The 26,009-nt window shown below is 47.1% G+C and overlaps 1 protein-coding gene and 1 long non-coding RNA gene across 2 annotated transcripts in view; one reads left to right on the top strand and one right to left on the bottom strand.

Moving 5' to 3' along the window:
- LOC136580584 (ADP-ribosylation factor-like protein 13B) overlaps positions 1–26,009 on the bottom strand; it is a 605,728-nt gene that overhangs the window by 30,169 nt on the left and 549,550 nt on the right. Inside the window, exon 8 of the mRNA XM_066581246.1 lies at positions 9,766–9,880. Coding sequence (XP_066437343.1) covers positions 9,766–9,880 — 115 coding nt within the window. The remainder of the gene's footprint in view (positions 1–9,765; positions 9,881–26,009) is intronic.
- LOC136580585 (uncharacterized) overlaps positions 7,800–26,009 on the top strand; it is an 81,519-nt gene continuing 63,309 nt past the window's right edge. The window contains exon 1 of the long non-coding RNA XR_010786977.1: positions 7,800–7,891. This is a non-coding gene — a long non-coding RNA (uncharacterized lncRNA). The remainder of the gene's footprint in view (positions 7,892–26,009) is intronic.

The following is a 26,009-nucleotide window of genomic DNA, read 5'->3' as shown; positions in this document are numbered from 1 at the left end:
CAGAATTAGTAACATTTCAGCGATAGCATTAGGGACAGGCCCCAGTAACATATCACTAGCAGCATTATAGGGGGAGCACAGTATTAGTTCCATTTCAGTAATAGTAGCAGTCTAGACAGGCCCCAGTAACCATTCCGAAGCAGCAGTATAGGGGGAGCACAGTATTAGTTCCATTTCAGTAGTAGTAGCAGTCAAGACAGGCCACAGTAACATTCCCGTTGCAGCAGTTTAGGGAGATAACAGTCTCTTTCACATTTCAGTAGTTGCAGTATACACAAGGCCCCAGTTACATTTATGTAGCAAAAGTGTAGGCCAACCCCACACACCTTGCTGTACCATGAGTGCAGGCAAAGCCCATAAAAATTACTAGGATTACACTGTAGGCGAGGGCCCAAAGAAATTGGTGTACCAACAGTACTAATGTACCTCAGAAAAATTGCCCATGCCCAACCAAGAGGGCAGGTGAAACCCATTAATCGCTTTGGTTACTGTGGCTTAATTTGTAACTAGGCCTGGAGGCAGCCCAGTTAAAATAAAAATTGGTTCAGGTGCAAGTTTCAACGCTTTAATGAGAATTGAAACGTAGAAACATTGTTTACAAAAGTAATATGACTGAGCCTTGTGGGCCTAAGAAAAATTGCCCGTTCGGCGTGATTACGTGAGGTTTCAGGAGGAGGAGCAGGAGGAGGAGGATGAATATAATACACAGATTGATGAAGCTAAAAGGTCCCCGTTTTTTATGGTGATAGAGAACGATGCTTCCATCCGCGGGTGCAGCCTACGTATTGTTTAGGTACCGCTGCTGTCCGCTGGTGGAGAAGAGAAGTCTGGGGAAATCCAGGCTTTGTTCATCTTTATGAGTGTAAGCCTGTCGGTTGACAGGCGGGTACGCTTATCTGTGATGATTCCCCCAGCCGCACTAAACACCCTCTCTGACAAGACGCTAGCTGCCGGCAAGCAAGCACCTCCAGGGCATACAGCGCGAGTTCAGGCCACATGTCCAGCTTCGACACCCAGTAGTTGTAGGGAGCAGAGGCGTCACGGAGGATGGTCGTGCGATCGGCTACGTACCCTCACCATCCTTTTACAGTGCTCCCGCCGACTCAGCCTTGACTGGGGAGCGGTGACACAGTCTTGCTGGGGAGCCCTAAAGCTGTCAAAGGCCTTGGAGAGTGTTCCCCTGCCTGCGCTGTACATGCTGCCTGATCTCCGCGCCTCCCCTGCTACCTGGCCCTCGGAAGTGCGCCTTCTGCCACTAGCGCTGTCGGATGGGAAGTTTGTCCGCCAGGGCCCTGTGGTATAGCATCACTCTCGAACCCCTTTCCTCTTCGGGTATGAGAGTGGAAAGGTTCTCCTTATACCGTGGGTCGAGCAGTGTGTACACCCAGCAATCCGTAGTGGCCAGAATGCGTGTAACGCGTGGGTCACGAGAAAGGCATCCTAACATGAAGTCAGCCATGTGTGCCAGGGTACCTGTACGCAACACATGGCTGTCCTCACTAGGAAGATCACTTTCAGGATCCTCCTCCTCAGGCCATACACGCTGAAAGGATGACAGCCAAGCAGCATTGGTACCCTCGGCAGTGGGCCCGGCTGTCTCTTCCCCCTCCTCCTCATGCTCCTCTCCCTCCTCCTCCTCCAAAATGCGCTGAGATATAGACATGAGGGTGCTCTGACTATCCAGTGACATACTGTCTTCCCCCGCCTCCGTTTCCGAGCGCAAAGCGTCTGCCTTTATGCTTTGCAGGGAACTTCTCAAGAGGCATAGCAGAGGAATGGTGACGCTAATGATTGCAGCATCGCCGCTCACCATCTGGGCAGACTCCTCAAAGTTTCCAAGGACCTGGCAGATGTCTGCCAACCAGGCCCACTCTTCTGTAAAGAATGGAGGAGGCTGACTCCCACTACGCCGCCCATGTTGGAGTTGGTATTCCACTATAGCTCTACGCTGCTCATTGAGCCTGGTCAACATGTGGGGCGTAGAGTTCCACCGTGTGGGCACGTCGCACAGCAGTCGGTGCACTGGCAGATTAAACCGATGTTGCAGGGTGGCAGCGTCCGTGTTGGACTTGCGGAAATGTGCACTGAGCCGGCGCACCTTTTCGAGCAGGTCGGACAAGCGTGGGTAGCTTTTCAGAAACCGCTGAACCACCAAATTTAAGACGTGGGCGAGGCATGGCATGTGCGTGAGGCTGCCGAGCTGCAGAGCCGCCACCAGGTTACGGCCGTTGTCACACACGACCATGCCCGGTTGGAGGCTCAGCGGCAAAAGCCAGCGGTCGGTCTGCTCTGTCAGACCCTGCAGCAGTTCGTGGTCCGTGTGCCTCTTCTCTCCTAAGCTGAGTAGTTTCAGCATGGCCTGCTGTCACTTGGCCACCGCTGTGCTGCCACGCCACGCGACACCGACTGCTGGCGACGTGCTGCTGCTGACACATCTTGATTGCGAGACAGAGATTGTGGAGGAGGAGGGTGGTTTAGTGGAGGAAGCATACACGGCCGCAAATACCAGCACCGAGCTGGGGCCCGCAATTCTGGGGGTGGGTAGGACGTGAGCGGTCCCAGGCTCTGACTCGGTCCCAGCCTCTACTAAATTCACCCAATGTGCCATCAGGGAGATAAAGCCTGTGCTTGTCCATGTGTCCGTTATTAAGTGGACCTTGCCAGTAACCGCGTTGGTGAGGGCGCGTACAATGTTGTGGGAGACGTGGTCGTGCAGGGCTGGGACGGCACATCGGGAAAAGTAGTGGCGACTGGAAACCGAGTAGCGCAGGGCCGCCGCCGCCGCCATCATGCTTTTGAAAGCCTCCGTTTCCACAAGCGTATACGGCAGCATCTCCAGGCTGATCAATTTGGCTATGTGCACGTTTAACGCTTGAGCGTGCGGGTGCGTGGCGGCGTACTTGCGTTTGCGCTCAAAGAGTTGTGCTAGCGACGGCTGGACGCTGCGCTGAGAGACATTGCTGGATGGGGCCGAGGACAGCGGAGGTCAGGATGTGGGTGCAGGCCAGGAGACGGTCGTGCCTGTGTCCTGAGAGGGGGGGTTGGATCTCAGTGGCAGGTTGGGGCACAGGGGGAGAGGCAGTGGTGCAAACCGGAGGCGGTGAACGGCCTTCGCCCCACCTTGTGGGGTGCTTGGCCATCATATGCCTGAGCATGCTGGTGGTGGTGGCTCCCCGGCTGATCTTGGCGCGACACACCTTGCACACCACAGTTTGTCGGTTGTCTGCACTCTCAGTAAAAAACTGCCACACCTTTGAGCAGCTCGGCCTCTGCAGGGTGGCATGGCGCGAGGGGGCGCTTTGGGAAACAGTTGGTGGATTATTCGGTCTGGCCCTGCCTCTACCCCTGGCCACCCCACTGCCTCTTCCAACCTGCCCTGCTGCTGCACTTGCCTCCCCCTCTGAAGACCTGTCCTCAGTAGGCTTAGCAAACCAGGTGGGGTCAGTCACCTCATCGTCCAGCTGCTCTTCCTCCGAATCCTCTGTGCGCTCCTCCCTCGGACTTACTGCCCTCACTACTACCTCACTGATAGACAACTGTGTCTCATCGTCATCGTCCTCCTCACCCACTGAAAGCTCTTGAGACAGTTGCCGGAAGTCCCCAGCCTCATCCCCCGGACCCCGGGAACTTTCCAAAGGTTGGGCATCGGTCACGACAAACTCCTCCGGTGGGAGAGGAACCATTGCTGCCCAATCTCAGCAGGGGCCCGAGAACAGTTCCTGGGAGTCTGCCTGCTCCTCAGAATGTGTCATTTTCATGGAGTGAGGAGGCTGGGAGGAAGGAGGAGGAGCAGCCAGAGGATTCAGAATTGCAGCTGTGGACGGCGTAGAAGACTGGGTGGTCGATAGATTGCTGGATGCACTTTCTGCCATCCACGACAGGACCTGCTCACACTGCTCAGTTTCTAATAAAGGTCTACCGCGTGGACCCATTAATTGTGAGATTAATATGGGCACCCCAGAAACTTGCCTCTCTCCTAATCCCGCAGCAGTCGGCTGCGATACACCTGGACCAGGAGCTCGGCCTGTGCCCACACCCTGACTTGGGCCTCCGCGTCCACGCCCCCATCCACGTCCTCTAGGCCTACCCCTACCCCTCAGCATGGTGTATTACGAGTAGAGCAGAAACAGAACGCTGTAATTAAATGTACCGCTTATTGGCCTGTGGTTGGAGGCTGACTTCGCTTATGGAATGCACAGCAGAGCCAGGAAACAATTATGCGCAAGGCTGGGTATTAATCATCGACTACTACCCCCAGCAGACACGCAGTAAACTGAAGACAGTCACTGCCAGGCCAAATATAGCATATTTTTCCACTTTTTGGGAAAAAGCCCACTGCCTCTGATATACACTGTATTTGGATTTCCCTGTTGGAGGATGACTGAGGTTACTGAAAGCCCAGTGCAGCCAGGAAACAATTATGCGCAAGGCTGGGTATTAATCACCAACTACTCCCCCCAGCAGACATGCAGTAAACTGAAGACAGTCACAGGCAGGCCAAATATAGCATATTTTTCCACTTTTTGGGAAAAAGCCCACTGCCTATATAGCCAGTATACCTCTTTCCCTGCCTCACCAGTACTGCCCCTATACTCTGTAAAATGACTGCAGACTGAGGACGCTATGGTCTGCACGCCCGATATACAAAAAAATAAATAAATTGTGCAACACTGCTAAAAGCAGCCTCAACAGTACTGCACACGGTCAAATGTGGCTCTAAGAAGGACCGTTGCGGTTCTTGAAGACGAATATAACACCTAACACTCTCCCTATAGCAGCTACAGCAAGACAGCACTTTCCCTGATCTCTATCAGCGTGCATCTGTGGCGAGCCGCTGCCGGGGCAGATTTAAATACTCGGGTGTCATCTGATCTCCCCAGCCACTCACTGCAGGGGGGTGGGATAGGGCTGGAATGTCACAGGAGGAAGTTGTAATGCCTTCCCTGTCTTTCTATTGGCCAGAAAAGCGCGCAAATTTCTCAGGGAAGGAAATGTAAGGGAGTCGAGCACCACGTGGTGCTCGTCTCGAGTAACGAGCATCTCGAACACCCTAATACTCGAACGAGTATCATGCTCGGACGAGTACGCTCGCTCATCTCTAATCAATACCCATGTATTTAGTAAAGTATTCCCACTTCAATATATTAAAAATTCTACCATAATATTCCTCATGTACCATGCTATAATGGTAACTTCAAATCAGTACTGTTGTACATAAGTCAATATTCTATAAACTTTCCAAAAGTGCGGATTGCTTTAGAAATGACATGGAAACAATCCCCAAACCTATACCTGCTCAGGTTTAATAGTATTGCCATAGTACCAAATTAAAAAGTGCTGCAGAATACCAGGAGTAAGGCCTCCTGTCCAGGGGTGATTCTTCATTGTGTTATCTGCAGTGATAATCTGCATGCACGTAACACATGAACTGCTTTCCATAGTATATCTACGGAAAGCGCAGCCCGATGTACACGAGCGGAAATCTGCTGCGTTTTTCTGCTCGTGTATAAAAATCACGACATGCCACGATTTTCTGCAATGAACTTATTATGATAGGTCCATCGCAGAAAAGCGTGGTGACTGATAGTGTACTCCCGCAGCAAAAATCCGCTTGCATTAAAACGCAATGCCCGTGGACAGACTGCCTAACTGTGAGGAATGGGGGAAGGCACCAATTTTGTTTTTATTAAAAAAACTAAACACATAAACAAGCAGACACAGCCTGACATTAGTTGAGGAAAAGCATTGTTAGAAAGTATGATTTTACTGAAAGAGTAGTAGATATTTGGAACAAACATCTAGGAGATGTGGTTGCAAAACTACATCCCCAATTCCGAAAAAGTTGGGACGCTGTGTAAAACAGAAATGCATGTTTAAAAAAAAGACCGCAATGATTTGTTCAATTTCATAAAAAAAAAATTCTTATTTGGAAATTGATGACAGCAACACATCTTACAAAGGTTGGGAGACGGGTAACAAAAGGCTGGAAAAGTAAGTGGTACTAATGAAAAACTGCTGGAGGGTCAATTTTCTACTAAGTCACATGACTGTGTTTTAAAAGAGCATGTTAAAGAGGTAGAGTGGAAACATTTGGCACATTATGAAATGGAAAGTCCAGCAGAGACGACCAAGGACTGTGGAGCAGCTAGAATCCTACATCAGACAAGAGGGGGACAACATTCCTCCCCCCAACTCCAGCCGTTGGTCTCCTGACTTCCCAGACATTTACAGACTTTTGTAAAAAGAGGGGATGCTACATAATGATAGACACGGTCCTGTCCGACCTTTTTGGAGATGTGTTGCTGCCGTCAATTTATAATTTTATTTATTTACAATGAAATCAGAGAAAAAGTCTCACGTTCAACTTCTGATGTGTGTTGTGTGTTCTACTGTGAATAAAATATGGTTGTATGAAATTTCCAAATCTGCTTGCCTTTGCTTGCCTTCCAGCCCACATTTCACGTTACATGGTTTCCCACAGTCCCTACCAGAAGAAGGTGGGAACATATAAGATCTTCCAGGAAAGACAGTCAGGTTTTCATTGTGGCCTTAAGGAATGTTGTCCCCATCATCATTTTACCAAAGAGTTCTGCCTCTACAGAACCAGGTAAGTTTCAATATGCTGGAATATAGGGAACAGGAAATATCAAAGTATTCGTGTTTCCTTCATTAAGGGCTTCGTTAGACAGGTTCCCAACAGATTCCAGGTCAACTGCCACCACTCCTTCACAGTCCATTAAGAAATCCCAAAACTAGGGCCAAGATATAGTATAATTCCTATGTGCACATATGGTCCATAATTTCTGTGAATCAGCATACTGTGGATAGAGAAAGGAAGGCCATATTTGACTCTATGACTGGAAGCCAAAGGTGGCAACAATCATGAACAATTGATTGCAAGCTTTTTTGTTTTTGGACTGTAGTATAACCCAGAAGCATCTGTAATACTGTTCTGAACTCTTTACTTAACAGGATACGAGTTACAACATCTATAGATAGCGTGGTGATTCTGCTTTGTAACAGTATGTCAAAGAGATTCTAAGGTGCCTGGTAGAGATGAGCGAACGTACTCGGTAAGGCCGATTTTGCAATCGAGCACCGCGATTTTTGAGTACTTCACTACTCGGGTGAAAATATTCTGTGGTCACCGGGGGGCGGGGCGTGGTGGAGCGGGGGGTAGCAGCGTGGAACAGGTGGGAGCTCTCTCTATCTCCCTCTCCCTCCCCCCCCCCACTCCCCTCTGCAACCCCCCCGCTCACCCACGGCGCCTCCCAAATCTTTTCACCCGAGTAGTGAAGTACTCGAATCGCGGTGCTCGATTGCGAAATCGGCCTTACCGAGTACGTTCGCTCATCTCTAGTGCCTGGTTCTTCAGCCCAAAATCAGATTTGGTGTTAAGGGAAAGAATGCGTGATTTACATTTAATGATTGCTCAGAAAGCACCCCCTATGAAACAGTGGACACTAGCTCGAATGCTACCATTGCTAAAGGGTCAATGGCCTTTACATGTCTAATAACATGCTGGCCCTTCAATAAAGTGCACTACAAGTGGAAATATAAATGTTTTGCTTGCAGTGGTTCATTGTACCTGATATTCCCCAAGAGTGACTTCAAGTACTGGTGAGTCAAAAGACACCAGTGAACGTGGTTGTAATGGGTCCTGGGCTAGACCCCAATAAGTAGGCCAAAGCACAATTGCATTTTCAGTTCAGTTTTGGCTTTTTTATCGCAAGTTTGTTTTTTTGCAGAGAATTTAAAGTTTTCAGGAAGCATCTGAAAATCTTCAGGGACAAAATGTCAATTGAGACAGAACTGGGCAGAATCAAAGGCCCATTTTCTTCACTTTTCTCCAACCCCCTCTGTCTCTTGTGGGTAGTACTAAAGACTCCTGGTAAGTACTGCATTATCCATCACATTAGTAACTGATACTACTGAGGACTCAGTGAAATACATTATACAACATTTAAATCACTTCTATACAATATTTAAACACTGCAAGACCTCTTTAGGGTGCAAGCACACGTAGCTAATTTGCTGCAGGGTTTGATGCAGATTTTATCTCTTCAATTTGAATTTATTTGGAAGGTTGAAATCTGCTGCAGATCTGCATAGAAATACAGTAGAAATCCCTAGCAAATCTGCCATATATGAAATCACCCTTAATCAACATTTACTTCTAGGTTAGGCCTCCTTCACACGGGCGACACGGCATCGCTGCAAATCGCAGCGATATCGCATTGCTGGTCTGTGTGACATCGCCACGACTTATCGCGGTTATACCATGACTTTGTAGCACCATATGCAAGGTTTTTTGGCGGGGGGCTTGAAATATAAGCCCTTCCCTGAAAATAAGCTGTAGCTGAAGAAGAAAAATAAACAAAACACACATACATCACCTGTCCCGCGCTGTCAGCCTGGCCGCATCTTCTCTCCGGGTCCCCGGCAGTGATCTTCTCCTCCTCTGGCCGGGAATTCAAAATTCCCCGCCTCCTGGAAGCGCTGGCTGTGATTGGCTGACACTTAGCCAATCACAGCCAGTGCTTGATGAATGGCAGTGATTGAGCCAATCACAGCCATTCATTGAGTGCTGGCTGTGATTGGCTAAGCATCAGTCAATCACAGCCAATACTCGATGAATGGATGTGATTGGTTCAATTACTGCCATTCATCGAGCGCTGGCTATGATTGGCTAACGCTTAGCCAATCACAGCCAGCACTTCAAGGAGGCAGGGATTTTTGAATATCCGGCCAGAAGAGGAGAAGATCACTGCCGGGGACCGAGGGAGAAGATGCAGCCGGGCTGACAGCGCGGGACAGGTGATGGATGAGTATTTAAATTTTTTTTTTCTGCAGCCAGGGCTTAAATTTTAGCTTTGACAGTAGGATTTCCTACTGACAAAGTTGCATCACATCGCACGAAAATCACCTTTCGCACGAAAAACAGAGGAAGGCTCCATAGGGAAACATGGACTACAAAACCTCATAAGTCACCCTGAGGTTTTTGTGTCGTTTTGTAGCATGCTACAAAACAACGCATGTGTGAAGGAACCCATAGGAAAGCATGGGCTTCTCATACATGTGAGCATTGTAACAAAGCTACAAAATTGCGCAACTTTGTCACCCGTGTGAACAAGGCCTTACAGTAATATCAGCAAAAAAAGGACTCTATCCATTCACAATATCATTAATATATGATTAATGAAACCAGGCCTAATATAAAGCCTTGTTATAATCTATTTCTATCACTTGCCAATTTGATTTAATACCATTTAGTTAGTGTCTTTTAGCAATAGTTTACCAATTTGTATACATTTTACTCTACACCTTTAACATCTCTACTGTGCTGTTGTGAGATATGCTATTAATGACTTTGTAAAGTCCAAACACAATAATATTTTCTACAACCATTGTATGTGCGAACTAATAAAGAAGTGTAAACTCTATAAAATGCAAGGGCAATTGATTCACTTAATATTTTCTTAAAAGGGAATTCCATTCTCAGCGTTTCCTGTCTGAGATGAGATACCCGTGGCAGGTTTTCTGACCAACTTGACGGGTGTTACAGAAACAGCAAGGGTGGCAGCCTTACACTGTTTCCTTAACTACCACTGAAGTATCTCATCTCAGACAGGAAATACAGAGATGGGAATAGCCCTTTGAATTCACCAAAACTCAATCCATCCTACTGGCCACGAACATCGATTACATACTGCATTGCTATTTTTGTGGATCTATGCTACATGTTCCATTCTGATATAGTAATACCTGTGTCAACATGCTTTGGATAGGTTTTAGGGACCGTTTCTTGCACCCTGGAAATGGTTTGTATTCAACAAGCTCTGTAATACTCTCTTGTGGCATGTCCCATCCCAACAGATCGCTGCAAAGCAAATAAAAGCAATATGCAAACTTATGCCATATCCAGTAACAACTCATTTTATAGGGTTTTTTTCTTACATGACTAATCTACATATACTTTATACAAGTTAACATTAAGAATTCGTTTTAAGGCACAGATAGATAAAATCAAACTAATAACGACCACTTGTCTGTAAGTATGTGTGTGAGTGTGTGATTCTTATGATCCACCCCTGGTGATGTCATTAGAGATGAGCGAGCACCAAAATGCTCGGGTGCTCGTTGCTCGAGTCGAACTTTCCGCGATGCTCGAGAGTTCGTTTCGAGTAACGAACCCCATTGAAGTCAATGGGCGACTCGAGCATTTTTGTATATCGACGATGCTCTCTAAGGTTTTCATTGGTGAAAATCTGCAAAACCCAAGAAAGTGATGGAAACGACACAGAAACGGATAGGACAGGCGAGGGGCAACATGCTGGGCTGCATTTCAGGTTTCCAGGTCCCACTATTAAGCCACAATAGCGGCAAGAGTGAATCCCCCCCCCCCCCCTAACAATTTTTACTTTGGACAAACCCTCATTAGTAAGCCACACCTTAGCTAAGCACCACACTACCTCTAACTAAGCACAAGCACTGCCTGCGGGACACACCGCTGCCTCTTTTCCTGAGCGGCCAAACATGGCAGACTTGCACCGCGCCCACGACATAGGCCTTGGCCCACAGCTTCAGCAATCCTAGGCAGGAAGCGGACTGTCACTGCACCCAGGACATAGGCCTCTGCACAAACCCTCAGCAATCACGGGCATACAGCTGACTCCAATGCTAGCGTAGCTGTGCACGTCTCATTAGTGCTGTATTGTTCCTCTAGTTTGTCCCAATGTAGTGCCCTGGATAGTAGAGCTAACGTCAGATTAAATGCAGGTGGGCTTCGGCCCACACTGCATGCCCCAGTCTGACCGGGGTTTTTTATAAATAGTCACAGGCAGGTACAACTCTGCAATGGGAATTCCGTGTGCACCCACAGCATGGGTGGCTCCCTGGAACCCACTGGCGGTACATAAATATATCCCATTGTAGTGCCCTGGACAGCAGAGCTAACGTCAGATTAAATGCAGGTGGGCTTCAGCCCTCACTGCATGCCCCAGTCAGACTGGGGTTCTTTATAAGTAGACACAGGCAGGTACAACTCCGTGTGGACCGACAGCATGGGTGGGTCCCAGGAAGCCACCGGCGGTACATACATAAATCCCATTGCATTGCCCAGCACAGCTGAGGTAACGTCAGATTAAATGCAGGTGGGCTTCGGCCCACACCGCATGCCCCAGTCTGACCGGGGTTTTTAATACATAGACACAGACAGGCACAAATCCCTAATGTGAAGTCCCTGTGGACCCACAGCATGGGTGGCTCCCTGGAACCCACCGGCGGTACATAAATAGATCCCATTGCAGTGTCCTGGACAGCAGAGCTAACGTCAGATTAAATATAGGTGGGCTTCGGCCAAGAATGTTTTCATTGTTGGAGGAGGAGGACGGGGATGTTTTTGAGGCAGTACGTGTCCTGTCCCCGTGTCTGTGGTTATTTGCACCTTCCCAGTGACCGCGTCGCTGAAAAGTTGTCGCGCCTGGGGAACCTAGTAGTGCGGCGTCACCACCATCATGTCTTTGGGAAGCCTCCGTTTCCACTACCTTGTAACATTGCAGTAGCAGCAGTATAGGCAGAGCCAAGAATTAGTAACATTTCAGTGGTAAGAGTATGCACAAACCCCTGTAACATTTCATTTGCAGCAGTATACACAGACCCCAGTAACATTTCAGTAGTATCTGTATAGACAGACCCCAGTAACTGTTCAGTAGTATAAGTCTAGACAGACCCCAGTAACAGTAACGTTGAAGCAGTATGGGCAAAGCAGCAGATAAACATTTCCCTGGCAGCAGTGTAGGGAGAGCGTAGTATTTGTAACATTTCAGTAGTAGCAGTATAGTCAGACCCCAGTAACAGTAACGTAGAAGCAGTATGGGCAGAGCCCACTATTAGTTACATTTCCATTATAGCAGTATAGACTTGCCCCAGTAACATTTCCGTTGAAGCATTATGGGCAGAGTCCAGTATTAGTAAAATTACAGAAGTAACAGTATACACCAACCAAGGTAACATTTCAGGAGCAGAAGTATCGGCAGAACAGAGTTACATTTCTGTAGCAAAAGTGTAGGCCAACCCCAGACACAGTGGTGTACCATGAGTGCAGGCGAAGCCCATAAAAATTACTTGGATTACATTGTAGGCGAGGGCCCGAAAAATTGTTGTACCGACAGTACAAATGTACCCCAGAAAAATTGCCCATGCCCAACCCAGAGGGCAGGTGAAGCCCATTAATCGCTTAGCGTACTGTGGCTTAATTTTTAACTAGGCCTGGAGGCAGCCCAGTCTAAAAAACCATAGGTTCAGGTGGAAGTTTCAATGCTTTAATGAGAATTGAAACAGATAAATGTTATTTAGAAAAGTTATATGAGCCTTTTGGCCCACAGAAAAATTGCCCATTCGCGGTGATAACGAGAGGTTTCAGCAGGAGGAGCCGGAGGAGGACTAATATCATACACAGATTGACAAAGGTCTTTAGGTAGCGCTGCTGTCCGCTGGTGGAGAAGAGAAGTCTGGGGAAATCCAGGCTTTGTTCATCTTTATGAGTGTAAGCCTGTCGGCGCTGTCAGTTGACAGGCGGGTATGCTTGTCCGTGATGATTCCCCCAGCTGCACTAAACACCCTCTCTGACAAGACGCTAGCCGCAGGGCACGCCAACACCTCCAGGGCATACAGCGCGAGTTCGGGCCACGTGTCCAGCTTTGACACCCAGTAGTTGTACGGAGCAGAGGCGTCACGGAGGACGGGGGTATGATCGGCTGCGTACTCCCTCACCATCTTCTTACAGTGCTCCCTCCGACTCAGCCTGGACTGGGGAGGTGTGAAACAGTCTTGCTGGGGAGCCATAAAGCTGGCAAAGGCCTTGGAGAATGTTCCCCTGCCTGCGCTGAACATGCTGCCTGATCTCCGCGCCTCCCCTTCTACTTGGCCCTCGGAACTGCCCCTTCTGCCACTAGCGCTGTCAGATGGGAAGTTTACCATCAGTTTGTCCACCAGGGCCCTGTGGTATTGCATCACTCTCAAACCCCTTTCCTCTTCGGGAATGAGAGTGGAAAGGTTATCCTTATACCGTGGGTCAAGCAGTGTGTACAGCCAGTAATCCGTAGTGGCCAGAATGCGTCTAATACGAGGGTCACGAGAAAGGCATGCTAACATAAAGTCAGCCATGTATGCCAGGGTACCTGTACGCAACATATGGCTGTTCTCACTAGGATGATCACTTTGAGTATCCTCCTCCTCCTCAGGCCATACACACTAAATGGATGAGAGGCAAGCAGCATGGGGACTCTCTGCAGTGGGCCCAGCTGTCTCTTCCTCCTCAGGCTCCTCCCCCTCCTCCTCCTCCACGTGCTGAGATATAGACATGAGGGTGCTCTGACTATCCAGCGACATACTGTCTTCCCCCGCCTCCGTTTCCGCCCGCAAAGCATCAGCCTTTATGCTTTGCAGGGAACTTCTCAACAGGCATAGCAGGGGAATGGTGATGCTAATGATTGCAGCATCGCCACTCACCATCAGGGTGGACTCCTCAAAGTTTCCAAGGGCCTCGCAGATATCTGCCATCCAGGCCCACTCCTCTGTAAAGAATTGAGGAGGCTGACTCCCACTTCGCCGTCCATGTTGGAGTTGGTATTCCACTATAGCTCTACGCTGCTCATACAGCCGGGACAACATGTGAAGCGTAGAGTTCCACTATGTGGGCACATCGCAAAGCAGTCAGTGCACTGGCAGATTAAACCGATGTTGCAGGGTGGCAGCGTCCGTGTTGGACTTGCGGAAATGTGCGCTGACTAGGGATGAGCGAACGTGTCCGTTACGGACACATCCGCACCCGGACACCCGCTTTGACGAACACTGCAGTGTTCGCGCGTAAGTGTCCGGGTGCCGCCGGGGGGCGGGGAGATGCGCGGCGGCGCGGGCGGCAGTAGCGGGGAACAGGGGGGAGCCCTCTCTCTCTCCCTCTCCCCCCCACTCCCCGCCGCACCCCCCCGCGCTGCCACGGCGGCCCCCGAACTTTTTCGCCCGAACACTGAAGTGTTCGCAAAGTTCGGTGTTCGGGCGAAAAAGGGGCGGAGCCGAACGTGTTCGCTCATCTCTAGCGCTGACCCGTCGCACCTTGCCGAGGAGGTCTGACAAGTGTGGGAGGCCTTTCAGAAACCGCTGAACCACCAAATTAAAGACGTGGGCCAGCCATGGCACATGCGTGAGGCTGCCGAGCTGCAGAGCCGCCACCAGGTTACGGCCGTTGTCACACACGACCATGCCCGGTTGGAGGCTCAGTGGCGAAAGCCAGCGGTCGGTCTGCTCTGTCAGCCCGTGCAACAGTTCGTGGGCCGTGTGCCTCTTCTCTCCTAAGCTGAGTAGTTTCAGCATGGCCTGCTGTCATTTGGCCACCGCTGTGCTGCCGCGCCGCGCGACACCGATTGCTGGCGACGTGCTGCTGCTGACAAGTCTTGATTGTGAGGTAGAGGTTGCGTTGGAGAAGGAGGAGGAAGGTTTAGTGAAGGTGGCATACATCTCCGCAGATACCAGCACCGATCTGGGGCCTGCAATTCTGGGGGTGGGTAGTACATGAGCGGTCCCAGGCTCTGACTCGGTCCCAGCCTCCACTAAATTCACCCAATGTGCCGTCAGGGAGATATAGTGGCCCTGCCTGCCTGTGCTTGTCCACGTGTCCGTTGTTAAGTGGACCTTGCCAGTAACCGAGTTGGTGAGGGCGCATACGATGTTGCGTGAGACGTGGTCGTGCAGGGCTGGGACGGCACACCGTGAAAAATAGTGGCGACTGGGGACAGAGTAGTGCGGGGCTTCCGCCGCCATCATGTTTTTGAATGCCTCAGTTTCCACCAGCCTGTAGGGGAGCATCTCCAGGCTGATCAATTTGGCTATGTGGACATTTAAAGCTTGAGCGTGCGGGTGTGTGGCGGCGTATTTGCGCTTTCACTCCAACGATTCTCTTAGCGACAGCTGGACTCTGCACTGAGAGACATTGCTGGATGGGGCCGAGGACAGCGGAGGTGAGGGTGTGGGTACAGGCCAGGAAACGGTCGTGCCTGTGTCGTGAGAGGTGGGTTGGATCTCAGTGGCAGGTTGGGGCCCAGGGGGAGAGGCAGTGGCGCAAGCTGGAGGCAGTGAACGGCCTTCGTCCCACCTTGTGGGGTGCTTGGCCATCATATGCCTGCGCATGCTGGTGGTGGTGAGGCTGCTGGTGGTGGCTCCCCGGCTGATCTTGGTGCGATAAAGGTTGCACACCACTATTCGGCGGTCGTCCACCGTCTCAGTGAAAAACTGCCACACCTTAGAGCACCTTGGCCTCTGCACGGTGGCTTGGTGCGAGGGGGTGCTTTGGGAAACAGCTGGTGGATTATTCGCTCTTGCCCTGCCTCTACCCCTGGCCACCCCACTGCCTCTTCCAACCTGTCCTGCGGCTGCAATTGCCTCCCCCTCTGAAGACCTGTCCTCAGTTGGCTTATCACACCAGGTGGGGTCAGTCAGCTCATCGTCCAGCGGCCCTTCCTCCGAATCCTCTGTGCGCTCCTCCCTCAGACTTACTGCCCTCACTACTACCTCACTGATAGACAACTGTGTCTCATCGTCATCGTCCTCCTCACCCACTGAAAGCTCTTGAGACAGTTGCCGGAAGTCTCCAGCCTCATCCCCCGGACCCCGAGAATTTTCCAAAGATTTGGCATCGGTCGCGACAAACTCCGTGGGAGAGGAACCATTGTTGCCCAATCTGGGCAGGGGCCCGAGAACAGTTCCTGGGAGTCTGTCTGCTCCTCAGAATGTGTCATTTTCATGGAGTGAGGAGGCTGGGAGGAAGGAGGAGGAGCAGCCAGAGGATTCAGAGTTGCAGCAGTGGACGGCGTAGAAGACTGGGTGGTCGATAGATTGCTGGATGCACTTTCTGCCATCCACGACAGGACCTGCTCACACTGCTCATTTTTTAATAAAGGTCTACGACGTGGACCCAAAAATTGCGATATGAAACTGGGGACCACAGAAACTGTCCTCTCTCCTACTCCCACAGCTGCCGGCTGCGATTCACCTGGACCAGGAACTCGTCCTGTGCCCACACCCTCACTTGGGACTTCGCGTCCTTGACCGCGATTGCATCCACGTCCTCTGCCCCTACCCCTCAGCATGCTGGATTAAGAATCGAGTAGGGACAGAGCGGTGTAAAAATGTTTGTGAATTATTCCCGCGCAGTTGGTGGCTGCCAACGGTAATATAACGCAAAATGAAGCCAGAGATAAATTATAAGGAAGACTGCTCTTAGGCCTTGCTGTGAACTATGCAGTTTGGATGGACGTGAAGTCCCACAGGCCACGCAGGCAAATGCACTGGGTCTCCGGTAGCCGTAAAAAGGAATTTAAAAAAAAATCTCCTTATTTTACTATGCAATGCAGGCTGAGGCTATGCAGTGTGTATTGCACTTTCAATCTATGGGCATCGGGCAGACCGTGAACTTCTGAGACAGCACACGTATAACACAGAGCGTTGTAGAAAATGTGTGGTTTCTTGGCATACACTTAGAGGCAGACTGCAGTGAGGCAACGCAAAGTGCGGACAGAAATATGTTTAAATGAAGGCTGCATGCAGGCTCTGCAGTGCAATACAGAGGTACTACAACTCCCAGCAACCACGGAGTTAAATGCACACGGTCACAGGTTGCCCTAAGAAGAACTGGTGGGGTTCTTGTAGACAGGATTCTACACTACCACTGTCCCTGCCTGACCAATACTGCCCCTATACTCAAGTACAGACTGCAGCCTGAGAACGCTACAGCCTGCACGCCCGATATACATTAAAAAAAAATTTATGCAAAACTGCTCACAGCAGCCACAACAGTAATGCACTAGGTGAGCTGTGGCCCTAGGAAGGACCGTTGTGGTTCTTGAAGACGCTAACGCTGTCCCTATAGCAGCAGCATCAGCAGCACTGTCTCTGATCTCTCTTAGCGTGTGTCTGTGGCGAGCCGCGGGCGGGGCAGATTTAAATACTCGGGGGTCACTTGATCTCGCCAGCCACTCACTGCAGCGGGGTGGGAAAGGGCTGGAACGTCACAGGAGGAAGTTGTAATGCCTTCCCTGTGTTTCTATTGGCCAGAAAAGCGCGCAAATTTCTCAGGGAAGGAAATGTAATGGAGTCGAGTGCCGCGTGGTGCTCGTCTCGAGTAACGAGCATCTTGAACACCCTAATGCTCGAATGAGTATCAAGTTCGGATGAGTGCGCTCGCTCATCTCTAGATGTCATCGCTCCGCTCCCTGGAGCATTGACCTGCTGTTCTGTACCGTCAGATAGCTGCTTGAAAATGCTGGATGAAGTGAAGAAAAAATAAACCTGCGCTCCTTTTGAAAAAGTCCACTGAATGACACTTCCGAAAATGAAAGTAAACTCTCCTTTATTGTACAACGCGTTTCGTCTCATTAGAGACTTTCTCAAGTACAAACTACATACAAATTACAATCCTTTAAATAGTATTAAACATTACCTTCATCTTGTGTGAGCCCATAGGATCCTCCGTGCCCCGCGGCGTCTCCCCGCGTGTCTTGCGTCTGACGCGACGCGTCGTCACGCAGCGTGATGACGTCACTCCGTTTGGGCACGTTTCCTGTTGCGGGGGGTGGAGCTCGGAGTGTATCCTGGGTCCTGCAGTACTCTGTCTGCACAGATGAGGCAAAGGAAATGAACATACATTTAAAATCCACCACAGCATGCAAAAATAAAGATTATTATTCCTTTCTCGGCTATACCATTGATATATACACTGGAGTGCCATAGCCCTAGCACTCATTCCCGTATATTTTACTTATATATTATTCTAGTACAGTCGAAACTTGTAGATGTTATTGTGTGGATCTAGAACAATTCATAATTTATATAAATATAGATCCTTCATATAATATATGTCAATTTAAAAGCTCTATAAAGTTTAACTATATACTCAATAAAATAATTTATATATATATATATATATATATATATATATATATATACACACATTAATTATACTAATATTAATGTTAATATAAATGATATTACTATATACTAAAACATATACCTCCAAATTAAATATTTTTTTAAAAGTATGTCTATATCTAATTCATAAAATATATCTATCTATCATTAAATATAAAATTTGCAATATATGAAAATATGTGTATATAAAACGTGTTAAACACTAGGCACCACTAAAATATAAATGTAGATATATCATAGGAGAAAATTGTAAAATGTACAAATAAAAAGTGCATATAAAATATGAATTTCATAATTTCTCCAAGACTTCATTTAGACCATTGGGTACTAATGTGTTTACCCCGAAGATCCAGTACATCTCCTTCTCTCTTAATTTTGGTACTGATCTTTCATTGATGTATTCCAGAGGTGTAATTTTTAAACCTTCATATTGTTTCCCATGTGTCGAAGCGAAATGTCGGGAAATACTGTGTTTCATGAAGCCTTTACTAATCAATGCTTCTATGTTTATTCATTCTTTCTCTGATAGTGTTAATCGTCCTTCCGACATACCTGAGGCCACACGGGCATTCCAACATATATATTACACATTTAGTTTTACATGTCATATGTTGTTTTATTTCTCTCTGATCTTGATCTGATAAATCTATGTTTTTTCTCCCATGTGTAATATTTAAGCAACACTTGCATTTTTTTCTTTGCACCTGAAGATTCCTTTTTCTTTTTTAATATCTGCCCCCTTTCTATCCTTTGTGGTTTTTGTTTCTTTTTCTTTTTTGGGGCATGAAGGAGCAATAAGGTTCTTCAGTGTTTTATTGCGTCGGAATATACATGGGGGTTTATTGGATATCTTTTTTTCCAAAAAGGGATCTTCTTTTAACCCCTTAGTGACCAAGCCTGTTTATGTCTTAATGACCAGGCCAAATTTTGCAAATCTGACACGTGTCACTTTAGCATGGAAAAAGACCAGAAAGGTTTTGCATATCCAAGCGATTCTGACATTGTTTTTTCGCCACATGTTGTACTTCATTTAGGTGGAAAAAAAAGACCGATAGAATTTGTGTTTATTTATTAAAAGTGCCAAAATTGGGAAAATTTTGAAAAAAATCGTCATTTTTTTCACATTTCCAACTGCAATATCTCAAATATGTGCAAACATAATATAGAAATTTTTGCTAAGATTTATATTTCCATCCGTTTACTTTATTTTGGGCGCACATTGGAAAAACTTTCGTTTTTTTTTTAAACCATTTAGGAGACGTACAAATGTAACATTACTTTTCAGCATTTTGAGGAACACTTTGTTTTCCTACACCAATCCAAGATTGGAAAGGCTCATAGGAGTCAAAATGATAGATACCCCCACAAGTGACCCAATTTTAAAAACTACACCCTTTAACGTATTCACTGAGGGGTGTCATGAGTATTTTAACCCCACAGTTTTTTTTCAGGAGTCAATGCAATTTAGAAGAGAAAAACAAAAATTTCATATTTTTGCAAATATGTCATTTTAAAGACAGGACTTTTTTCTATAGTACACATGAAAATTAGGATTTGCACCCCAGAATGGATACCCCTGTTTGTCCCGTGTTCAGAAACATACCCATTGTGGCCCTAATCTTACGTTTGGATGCACAATGGGGCCCAAAATGAAAGGAGCAATCGGTGGCTTTCGGAACAGAAATTTTGCTTGAAGGAGATTTAGGCCCCATTGCCCACTTGTAGAGCCCTTGAGTGACCAAAACGATGGAGAACGCCCACAAGTGACCCCATTTTGAAAAGTAGACCCCTTAACGAATTTATCTAGGGGTATGATGACTTTTTTGACTTCATAGTTTTTGAATGAATCTAAGCCAAGCCGAAGGAAAAAAATTACAATTTTCATTTTTTTGGTAATTCTGTCATTTTAAAAGCAGTTTTTTTGTACAGCACATATATGAATGAAGACTTGCACCCCAAAATGGATACCCCTGTTTGTCCTGTGCTCAGAAACATACCCATTGTGGCCCTAGTATTACGTCTATATGCACAATGGGGCCCAAAATGAAAGGAGCAACCGGTGGCTTTCGGAACAGAAATTTTGCTTGAAGGAGATTTAGTCCCCATTGCCCACTTGCAGAGCCATTGAGTGACCAAAACGATGAACCCCCACAAGTGACCCTATTTTGAAAAGTAGACCCCCTAGCGAATTTATCTAGGGGTATGATGACTTTTTTGACTTCACAGTTTTTGAATGAATCTAAGCCAAGCAGAAGGAAAACATTACGATTTTCATTTTTTTGGCAATTGTGTCAATTTAAAAACTGTTTTTTTTTGAAAAGTGTACATAGGAATGAAGACTTTCGCCCCAAAATGGATACCCCCATTTGTCCCGTGTTCAGAGACATACCCATTGTGGCCCTAATCTACTTAAAGGAAACATAGCTAGGCCTATAATGGAAGGAGCACCCGTTGGATTTCAGGGTACAACGGAATAAATTCCAGTCCCCATTGCCCACATGTAGAGCCATTGAGCGTCCAAAACAATAGAGAACCCCCACAAATGACCCCATTTTAAAAACTAGACCCCTTAACAAATTCATCTAGGGGTGTACTGCATATTTTGACCCCAAAGTATTTGAATGAATCTAAGCAAAGCAAAAGGAAAAAATTACGATTTTCATTTGTTTGGCAATTTTGTCAATTTAAAAACTGTTTTTTTGTACAGTGTACATAGGAATGAAGACTTTCACCCCAAAATGGATACCCCTGTTTGTCCCGTGTTCAGAAACATACCCATTGTGGCCCTAATCTACTTACAGGACACATGGCTAGGCCCATAATGGAGGGAATGCACGCTGGATTTCAGGGCAGAACTGAATAAATTCCAGGCCCCATTGCCCACTTATACGGAAAAAAATTTGACTTCCTAAAAATAATCCCCCCCCCCCCCCCGCCATCCCCATTTTTTGGCATTCCCTAAATATTAGATTAAGGTAATAATATAAACTGCGTTTTATGTCCGAAGACAGGGGTAATTACGGAGGCTGGTTGGGATGGGCACATGGGGCAAGAAAACCGTGTATCCCCCCTCCTCTCATGTATTTTGGGGGGTATTTCGAAACCTCAGCGGCGGGGATGGGGTGTAGAAAGTGGCGCTGTGAGGCTTTGTAATCTTGCTGCGGTGCAGCAGTCTCACAGAGAAGGCGCTCAACAAGCTGCTCCTGGAACTGCAGGAAGACGAACGTTCCCGGAGCTTCTTGTAAATTACGGATTACTGGTAGCGGTCTGAATAACGCCGTGCTCACGTAACCGTAGGCGGAATCCGCTTGCCGAGGCCCGCAGCGGATCCCAGCTGTGAGCCCGGCTGTGACCCTGCGTACGATTGCGTAATGTACTGCGCATAACTGCCTACTCACACAGGCGGTTTTTTGTTTGCATTTCCCGCGCCGTTGCTTAGAGATGACTCGGGTACCCGCAGCCCGTACACAATGTGTTTGCATATGGGGTGCGAGTATATCCGCGGTCATAGAGCACAATGGGCTCTAGGTCGCAGATATCCGTGGTAAAATATAGCATGCTGTGTTCTATTTCTGCGAGTGGATTACGTAATTCCGACCCGCTAATTGGGGGGAATTGTGTAATCCAATGCATGCGATTGATCCGTGGATTACCGCTGATCAAGCGCATGCAGAACCTGTAATTCCTCTCCGGTCATGTGTGACCGGCCTAATGTTAGATCGCTACTTTATCACGTGACCGGGGACCGCTCAACGAGGCCACCGGTCACTGCTCCAAGCACTCAGCGACCGTTAGTCGCTGGGAGCAAGGAGATTTAAAATTTCCTGGGCTTCCCGACTCCTGCGAATGTGTCCGGCATTTTGCCGGCGGGCGTATGCGCAGCAGCCGGAAGGGTCCATGGAGGATAATCGCATCTGGATTCAAATGCGGAAGCCTCCGAGAAGATGTTTCATCTCCCCCCACCGATCGCATCGGTGAGGGGAAATGAAACTGCCACTTTTTAAAGAACGTTTACGTGATCGCCATTATGCATTGGATAACGGCGATCACGTGACCAGTAAGCGCATACCGCGGCTCCCCGTGACATCTCCAGGCTCTTGGCTACCTTTTGTAGCCAGCAGCAGGGAGATTTTATATTTCTTGGGCAATATTTCACTTTTGCGCATGCGTCCGCCATCATGCTGACGGGCGCATGCGCTGAAGCTGGGGTAAGATCCGCAGATCAACATCCCACCAGGGAACAAATCCGGGACCTTGGGTACGTAATTTCATCCCCCCTTACGGATACGATCCATAAGGGGAGATGAAACTTTAACTTTTTAAACTTTTTTTTTTACTTTTAATTTTTTTTTTTTTTTTTTTTACTTTTTAACTTTATATGATCACCGTTATCTGATGGATAACTGTGATCATATGACTGGAAACCACATACAGCGGTCCCCAGTCATATCTCCCTGCACTCGGCTATCTGTGACAGCCGGGTGCAGGGAGATTTTGAATTTGCCGGGCTCGCCGGCTTCTGCGCATGCGCGCCGCATCGGCACATCGCAGAAGCCAGCGGGGGGTCCCGACACCGGCCGGAGGACATCGGCGGACCTGAGGTGAGTATTTTCACCTCCCCTCATGGATCGGATCCATGAGGGGAGGTGAAACTTTTCTTTTTTTACACTTTTTTTCACTTTTCCGCGATCGTCGTTATCCATTGGATAAAGACGATCGCGGTACCGGGGACCGCTCACCGCAGTCCCCGCTGACATCTCCTGCCTCCCGGCTACCTACAGGGGCTGGGAGCCAGGAGATTTTAAGTCTCCCGCGCCGCCGGGCCTTCTGCGCATGCGGCTGACGTAATGCCGCCTGGCGCGCATGCGCAGAAGGACGGCTACGGCGCCCGGAGCATCGGGACAGCTGGGAGTCGTGCGGCGGACATCGGTGAGTAATTTCAGCTGCTCCGATGGATCCGATCCATCAGAGCAGCTGAATCTTTAACTTTTTGGGCACTTTTTTTTTACTTTTTTGCGGTCGGCGCTATCCATTGCATAGCGCCGATCGCAATGCCGGGGGGGGGCTCCGAACAGCCCGGGATGACAGCTCCATGCTGTCAGCTACCTGCGGACACCAACAGCATGGAGCTGTCACGTCCACAGCCCGAGGGGCATTATTCTCTGCAGGAAGCATGTTTTTACGTCCTCAGAGAATAAAGCCCACTTCGGGAGGACGTAAAAACACTATGGGCTGGTCGTTAAGGGGTTAAAATGGCCCAATGTTTCCCCAAGATCTGATTGATTTTTTCCAGCTTGTGTGCTGAATTTAGTGATGAACGCTGTTTGATATTTCTCTGTCTTACTTTTGTTGTACTGTTGGTTGGTTTTATCCTTTTTTATTGTTGATGCTTTTATTCAGAACTTTGTTATATGCAGCATCAACTAGGTCTTTAGGATATCCCTTTTCCAAACCGTTTTTTAACCCATTCCCGCTGCAGGACGTAAGTTTACGTCCTGGGAGCGGGGTACTTCCCGCAACAGGACGTAAACTTACGTCCTGGAGATAGCGCTGGATCATATGTGATCCAGCGCTATCCCGCAGCGGGAGCCGGCTGTCAGTCACAGCCGGCGTCTCGCTGCAGCAGCGGGGGGACATCAGAGATGCGCCCGCTACTTTTAACCCCTTCCCTGCTGCGATCTAAGTAGATCGCGGCAGGGGAAGAGTTCACAGCGGGAGCGCGGCTCCCTCTGTGTCTCCGGCCGGAACTCGCGATGTCATCACGAGAGCCCGGCCTGTCACCATGGCAACAGGACGCCAGACACCGGCGTCCTGTATTGCCTATGCCTGAGATCGCTGTATGAGCGATAAGGCATGGGAGAGCAGTAGCTCTGCCATGCCTTATGACAGCGATCATCAGGGCAGTGATTAAAGTCCCTCAGAGGGACACAAACAGTGTAAAAAAAAGAAAGATTTAAAAAATGAATTAAAAAAAATGTAAAAAAAAAGAGTAAAAAACCATTTTTTATGCTTTTTCTCAGATTAGCATAAAAAAAGGTAAAAAAAAAAATAAAACCCCACATATTTGGTATTGTCGCGTCCGTAACGATGCGTACAATAAGTTGCACATGCTTTTGACTGTGCACCGAAAAAAAAGCTAAAAAAAAAGCTAAAAAACTGAGGCAAAATGCTCATTTTTAGCATTTTGCCTCACTAAAAACGCAATAAAAGTGATCAAAAAAGTCATATGTACGCTAAAATGGTACCAATAAAATCTACAGCTCGTCTCGCAAAAAATAAGCCCTCATAGAGCTCTGTACATCAAAAAATAAAAAAGTTACGTGACTTTGAATGCAGCAATTTAGAATAGAAAAAAGATTTCCAAAAAAAAGGGTTTTTATTGCAGAAAAGTGGGAAAACCTAAAAAAAATGTTAGAATTTTGGTATCGTTGTAACCCTAGCGGTCTGCAGAAAAAATGGAAAGTCTCATTTATGCTGCATGATTAACGGTGTAAAAAAAAAATAAAAAATCTATGGCAGAATCGATGCGTTTTCTCTCTCTGCTATCATTAAAAAAAAAAAAAAAAAATTTACAATATAGTCTATGTACCCAAAATTGGCATCGATAAAAACTACAGTTCGCCACGCAAAAAACAAGCCCTTATACGGCCGCGTCCACGGAAAAATAAAAAAGTTATGGCTTTTGAAAAATGGAGATGGAAAAATACCAAAAAATCGCTTGGTCCTCAACGCCAAAATAGGCCATGTCATGAAGGGGTTAATGGTGCCTGCTTGTATTTTATAGTCCTCTAATTTTGGTACAATTTCTTCGGATGCGCTGGAGTTGTCCATATGGAATGTTTAACTTCCATTTCCTATGATGACAACTTCCGTAGTTAAGATAACTATTTGTATCTACTACTTTAAAGTGTGTGCGGGTTATGATTTTATCTTTTTCACTTGTTAGTTCTAAATCTAGGTAAATGGCTTTTTCGGCATTGATCACGTGTGTGAATTTGAATTTGAATTCATTTTCTGCAAGATTCACAACGAAGTTTCTCAGATCCTCTTCTTCTCCATTCCAGATAATTAAGATGATATATAGATACATAGATGATCTATTAATTATCTGGAATGGAGAAGAGGATCTGAGAAACTTCGTTGTGAATCTTGCAGAAAATGAATTCAAATTCAAATTCACACACGTGATCAATGCCGAAAAAGCCATTTACCTAGATTTAGAACTAACAAGTGAAAAAGATAAAATCATAACCCGCACACACTTTAAAGTAGTAGACACAAATAGTTATCTTAACTACGGAAGTTGTCATCATAGGAAATGGAAGTTAAACATTCCATATGGACAATTCCAGCGCATCTGAAGAAATTGTAACAAATTAGAGGACTATAAAATACAAGCAGGCACCATTAAAAAACGGTTTTGGAAAAGGGATATCCTAAAGACCTAGTTGATGCTGCATATAACAAAGTTCTGAATAAAAGCATCAAAAATAAAAAGGATAAAACCAACCAACAGTACAACAAAAGTAAGACAGAGAAATATCAAACAGCGTTCATCACTAAATTTAGCACATAAGCTGGAAAAATCAATCAGATCTTGGGGAAACATTGGGCCATTTTAAAAGAAGATCCCTTTTTGGAAAAAAAGATATCCAATAAACCCCCATGTATATTCCGACGCAATAAAACACTGAAGAACCTTATTGCTCCTTCATGCCCCAAAAAAGAAAAAGAAACAAAAACCACAAAGGATAGAAAGGGGGCAGATATTAAAAAAGAGAAAGGAATCTTCAGGTGCAAAGAAAAAAATGCAAGTGTTGCTTAAATATTACACATGGGAGAAAAAACATAGATTTATCAGATCAAGATCAGAGAGAAATAAAACATATGACATGTAAAACTAAATGTGTAATATATATGTTGGAATGCCCGTGTGGCCTCAGGTATGTCGGAAGGACGATTAACACTATCAGAGAAAGAATGAATAAAAATAGAAGCAATATTAGTAAAGGCTTCATGAAACACAA

This window comes from Eleutherodactylus coqui, chromosome 10 (assembly GCF_035609145.1).
Source record: "Eleutherodactylus coqui strain aEleCoq1 chromosome 10, aEleCoq1.hap1, whole genome shotgun sequence".
In the NCBI taxonomy this organism is placed as follows: domain Eukaryota; kingdom Metazoa; phylum Chordata; class Amphibia; order Anura; family Eleutherodactylidae; genus Eleutherodactylus; species Eleutherodactylus coqui.
This window is presented reverse-complemented; position numbering and strand designations above follow the sequence as displayed.